The following is a 5,241-nucleotide window of genomic DNA, read 5'->3' as shown; positions in this document are numbered from 1 at the left end:
AGTGAGTATCATTTCTCACAAGTATCACTGGGGAAAGGGAACCACCCGGCCCCTGAACAACTTCGGCAATATTTTGTTACTGCCAGCCTGAAGCGTCTCGGATGCCGCGGTGTGTGACCCCACTGCACAGATTCATCTGTTGGTACGCCATCCAACCCAAATAAACTTCAGCTTCGCTTTGGAATGGATCTCCAAATCAAGGAGCTCTGCTGCTTCCCTGGACAGCCCACCCTCCGGCAGGAATGTGACCCTCCCGCAGGATTTTAACCCTCCCTGGCCCACTCTCCTTCCCCAGCCGTGCTGGCTTTGCTCGGGCAGCGTCGGGAATTCGGGAATTCGGGAATTCGCCCTCTCAGTGTGCTGTCCAGCGGGTTCTTTGCCTTCCACCGCTCCTGGGATGGAACAACCCGAGCCCCTCTCATCCCCAGAGCGGGGCAGGGGGAGGCAGCTGAGCGAGCCATGGTTATCAAACCCTGCTGCTTTAAACAGGCTCTTCGCTGGCTGCAGCAAAGCCACGCTATGCCTAACGTCACCGGGGAGCAAAAATAGCCGGCACGAGTGGAGGGAGGGGAATGAGAGAATTAAGAGCGCCCAGATTTCAAACATACTTGGCTGGCAGCACGCTCCCTTCCTGCCCCTGCCGCTCCAGATGCGACAGAGCACTGGGATCTCTCACTCTCTGCCCATGAAGAAGGATTCTCTTCTTTCTATTTTCTTCCTCTTTTTCCATTTTTCATTAAGTTCCAGCTTTGATACTACTAGATAGATTTTTTTTTAAATTATTATTATTATTTTCTTTCTTGTAGGAAACTTCATCTGCCGGATTTAAAAGCAAGGTTTGAGCAGGAGAAATTAATTTCTGTTTACAGCTGTAAATATGCATGGTACTCCTGTGGGATGGTATCGTAGAGGGAAAGGCAAGATTGGCTGGGAAAATCGCCTGGACCGTAAGATGCTTGAATGTCTGCTTGGAATAACAAGCTCTCTGCTGTGTGTGCATGTGAGTGTGTGTTTGTGTATGAGAGCAGCACCGATGGGAACTTTAAAATGATGCAAGGGCTCTCCATTTGGCTTAATTTTCCTCTTCTAGCTCTGTCTGGAGATGGGCGAAGTGTCTGAATGGAATTAGTGCTGTAGGAATTTTATGAATGGAGCAGAAAGCAGGTTCAGCAGAAGAGGAGCAGAGCAGGGAGATGCAGTGGGCTCGGCTCTCTCCAGCAGGAGCTGTCACTCCAGGGAACTGCAAAGACAGGCACCAGCATGGCACAAATCTGCTACAAGTCCCCGGGACACCAAATGAGGTAGCACCTGAGCCATGGAAATATATTCCTGAAAATGAGCTATCACCAGCACGTCGAGCAAAGAGCTGTGTGTGGGACCAGCTCCGGGCTCAGCTGGAGCATCCCATGCAGAGCTGTTAATTTCTGTGCCCTCCTGCTGGTTGTGAGGCAGAGGAGCAGCCACAGATCCCGGAGCAGCTGTGTCTCCTTCATGGGAGTCACTTTCACTGCCAGCTTGGACACCAACATCGATAAAAGGAACAACAAGGGAGTGGGACAGACTGGCTACACCTGCCCTACAGCAGGAGAGCATTGCACAGCACAGCAGGAGCAGGACGAGGCAGATTTGGGGTTGCAAGGTCCAAGAAATGGATCTTGATGCTGGTGAAGCTGTGGAGACCAGCCCAGAGCAGCACTGTCCTGAAGGAGAACTGACCACTGCAGAACCACGCTCATCTCCCACCTGCACTCGAGGGACTGGGGTGGGAGATGGGCTCTGTGTGTTTCTCTGGTTTTTTGTAATTTTATCCCAATTGCTAATTGAGGGAAAATCTCCCTCTGCACTGGGTTGTCCTCTCTTATCCAGAGTTTTTTATGACATCTCTGTAGCACCCGCCATCCTCAGCAGGTAATGGGGAGAAGGTGAGGGCAAGTCATGAAGATGAAAATTGTCCATCCTCAAGGGCCACAGAAGTCACTGACAGGGTGACACAAGGGCAGCAGGGGAGGGCCTGGGACTGTAATCCTCCTGCCAAGGAGACAGTGGGAGAAAAGAGGCAGAGGAGTCAGATCTGGTGAGGAGGGAAAGGGACATCTAACTCACTGGGAAACGCTGCAAATTCCCAGGATTAAACAAATCCAGCCTGCCCAGTGGAACAAGGCAGAGGGGAGTTTTTGCCTGCTGAGCCTTACAAGGACAAGGCAGTCCAGCACCCCTCCTCCTCAGCATTTTCCAAAGAGAAAGAGACAGTCTGAGTGCTGTAAAACACACAGTGCAAATGCACTTCTGTATGCAGTGACCTTTAGGATGGCACAGGCTTATGGTATGCCTTAAAATCTGGGCATTTTAGCTACTTCTTCAGCATTTCTCTGAGGAAGGTTTGCTCTCCTTTTGCCTACACCTAGAATGAATTCAGAGCAACATAGTCCTGATTTGTGCAGCACTGAGTCTGAGCTAAGCAGAGGCTCCCACCTACAGAGTTGCCTCACGTGTTGTCTCACACCTCTCTGCTCAAGGCTGTTCAGGCAGGCTCACACCCAGCTCTGGCTGAAACAGATCTGTTTTACAGACACATGGACATCTCTGGTGTCACACTGGACAGAGAGAGTGAAAAACCCTGTGTTTACAGACACAGAAATCCCACAGGGAAGCTGCACTTTGCTTTATGAAGTGCCTTTTTCTCCATCGCTCGAATGCTGTTTGAAACTGCAGGGCAGAGGAGGAGCTTCTCATTCAAGGGAAGCTGCTCTGTGAAAACACTGCAAGAATGCTGGACAGGACTTTGAATGCATCACTAACTCAGAACAGACAATTTGGCCACTAATGATAAATCTAAAGTTTGTTTTCCCGTTTAAGGGGTCTTCTGCTCCTTCAGAGTTAAGAATGTGGCAAAGAGGTTTGAACATTGTTATAAATTTAGGAAGTATGTTTTTTTCCTCCAACCCCAAACTAAGGACTGCAGTAAGTGGTTCCAGTGATCCACACAACCTTTTTTGTCTCTTTTCCATGGACACAACTCACAGCTGGGCTCTTGCAATGAGAGCACCAGCCCTACAAGAGTGGCCTCAGTGCCAAAGACCTTTGGTACATTCAGGCAGTGCAGATACGTGCTCAGGGACAGGTAGCTCCTAAATGAACTTTTGTGTTGCTCTGGCAGATTTCTAATATGTTGTTTTTGATGTCTTTCCTCTAGTGGAGAATGCAGATGGTCCTTGGATGAAGCACTGCTAGGAAATGGTTCTACAGCTCCCAGCAGCCGCGTTTGTCGGAGCAGAGAACCCCCTCAGACCCCTGTGACATGAGCAAAGCTTCTGGCATTTAAACCCAGGAGAATGTCCCTAAGTGACGAGCTGGAGAGCCACTTCTCCGCCACCCCCTACATGGTGACAGACACAAGTGAGGACAGCGTGTTCAGAATCAGGCCTAACGTCTCCGCCAATGCCACCGGGGACGGCGCGTGGGCCGCTGGCTCCACGGAGGACATGATTGCCATCTGCACCATCGGGGCCATCCTGTCGCTCATGTGCGTGGTTGGGGTGACAGGCAACGTCTACACCCTGCTGGTGATGTGCCACTACCTGCGATCCTCTGCCTCCATGTACATCTACATCATCAACCTGGCGCTGGCCGACCTGCTCTACCTCCTCACCATCCCCTTCATCGTCGGGACCTACTTCATTCAGAAGTGGTACTTTGGGGACATTGGCTGTCGCATCCTGTTCAGCCTGGATTTCCTCACCATGCACGCCAGCATCTTCACCCTCACAGTCATGAGCACGGAGCGCTACTTTGCCGTGCTGAAGCCCCTGGACACGGTGAAGAGGTCCAAGAGCTACCGCAAGGCCATTGCTGTGGTGATCTGGCTGGTGTCACTGCTGCTCACCCTCCCCATGCTCATCATGATCCAGCTGGTGCAAAGGGACAACAAAAGCATCTGCCTGCCCACCTGGAGCAAGCTGTCCTACAAAGTCTATCTCACCATCCTTTTTGGCACCAGCATCGTGGGCCCGGGGGTGGTCATTGGCTACCTTTACATCCGCCTGGCTAAGATTTACTGGGTGTCCCAGACTGCTTCCTTCAAGCAGACCAAGAGGCTGCCCAACCAGAAGGTGCTCTATTTAATCTTCACCATAGTGCTGGTCTTCTGGGCTTGCTTCTTGCCTTTCTGGATATGGCAGCTCCTCTTCCAGTATTATGAATCCTTCCCTTTATCTCCCAAGGTGATGAAGAACATTAATTACTTGACAACCTGCCTGACCTACAGCAACAGCTGCATCAACCCCTTCCTCTACACCCTGCTCACCAAAAACTACCGGGAGTACCTGAAGAACAGGCAGCGGTCCCTCAGCAGCAGCAGTGGGTACTTCCAGAGGAGGAATCGTTTTCAGAGGATTTCAGGGAGATCCCTGTCCACAAGCAGCCAGCACTGCACAGAGACTTACGTCCTTGCTCATGCTCCTTTGGGAAACAGCAGTGCCTGAAGGTAAAATCTATCTCCAAGAACAATCAATACTGACTTCAATGTTGCTTTGATTTAAAGTGTACGTTGTGCAGGCGAAGCCCGGGCAGAGCCAGAGTGTGCACACATTTAGTCCAGAGGCTGTGCCGTGTGTCTGTTCTCATCTCTCCAGTGCCACTGATTTGATGCTCGCAGCACTCAGCTGAACATCTATCTAAATAGCCTTTCACTTTTTATCTTTATATTTTATAGTGTATGTCTCCTCAAGTAGCCATCAATAATGAAAGCCCATAACAGGGCCATGATTTTTAATAGTATCAGCTGTCTCACAACATTTTAAATTATGTTACCCCATGAATGGCTGTAGTTTGCTCTTTTTTTCTTTAGCAGTAGTGCTAAATTTGTAGTTGTATGAGGACTGAAGACAATGAAATAAAGAAAAAGCAGCTGATGTTTGTGACACACCATGCAGTTTTGCATTTGGGGTAGGACTGGACAATGTGGATGAGACATATCCAGGGTTGCTAGTCTCGTTTGGGTGATACTCACACTTATTCTGTCTCCTGTCTATGCACTGGGCTGGATTCTCCAGTCAAACAGGTGTGTGCAATGGAGTGGAGTTACAGTGGAGTTACACCATGGTCCTTGTCAGCAGCACAGGCTTCCCATGACAGTGCCACAGGCAGGGAACACTCAGCATCTCCTACTGCACTGACCCTAAACACGCATGAGAAGCAGCATCATCTGTCCTGGGCAAGCATTTCCACCCTCTGCCCTCCTCC

The 5,241-nt window shown here is 50.2% G+C and overlaps 1 protein-coding gene across 3 annotated transcripts; it reads left to right on the top strand.

The window, feature by feature from the left end:
- The first annotated feature begins 538 nt into the window (after window positions 1-538).
- LOC137485090 (urotensin-2 receptor-like) lies at window positions 539-4,908 on the top strand. Of its 3 annotated transcripts, XM_068209332.1 has the most exons (3): window positions 539-947; window positions 3,194-4,109; window positions 4,221-4,908. In XM_068209332.1, exons 2-3 carry the CDS (start codon window positions 3,333-3,335, stop codon window positions 4,479-4,481), a joined length of 1,038 nt encoding a protein of 345 aa, XP_068065433.1. In that variant the 5' UTR covers window positions 539-947; window positions 3,194-3,332; the 3' UTR covers window positions 4,482-4,908. The 3 variants fall into 3 exon arrangements, with proteins under 3 accessions (XP_068065433.1, XP_068065432.1, XP_068065431.1); XM_068209331.1 differs by having other exon boundaries at window positions 540-836; window positions 3,194-4,908; XM_068209330.1 differs by having other exon boundaries at window positions 540-947; window positions 3,194-4,908.
- The last annotated feature ends 333 nt before the right edge of the window (window positions 4,909-5,241 follow it).

The sequence above is a fragment of the Anomalospiza imberbis genome, chromosome 19 (assembly GCF_031753505.1).
Source record: "Anomalospiza imberbis isolate Cuckoo-Finch-1a 21T00152 chromosome 19, ASM3175350v1, whole genome shotgun sequence".
Lineage (NCBI taxonomy): Eukaryota > Metazoa > Chordata > Aves > Passeriformes > Viduidae > Anomalospiza > Anomalospiza imberbis.
Note: the sequence above shows the minus strand (reverse complement) of the source record. Positions and strands in the feature narration are given on the sequence as shown.

Bases quoted from the DNA above. Each gene is read 5' to 3' on its own strand.
- LOC137485090 (XM_068209331.1), top strand. From the start codon at position 3,333: ATGTCCCTAAGTGACGAGCTGGAGAGCCACTTCTCCGCCACCCCCTAC.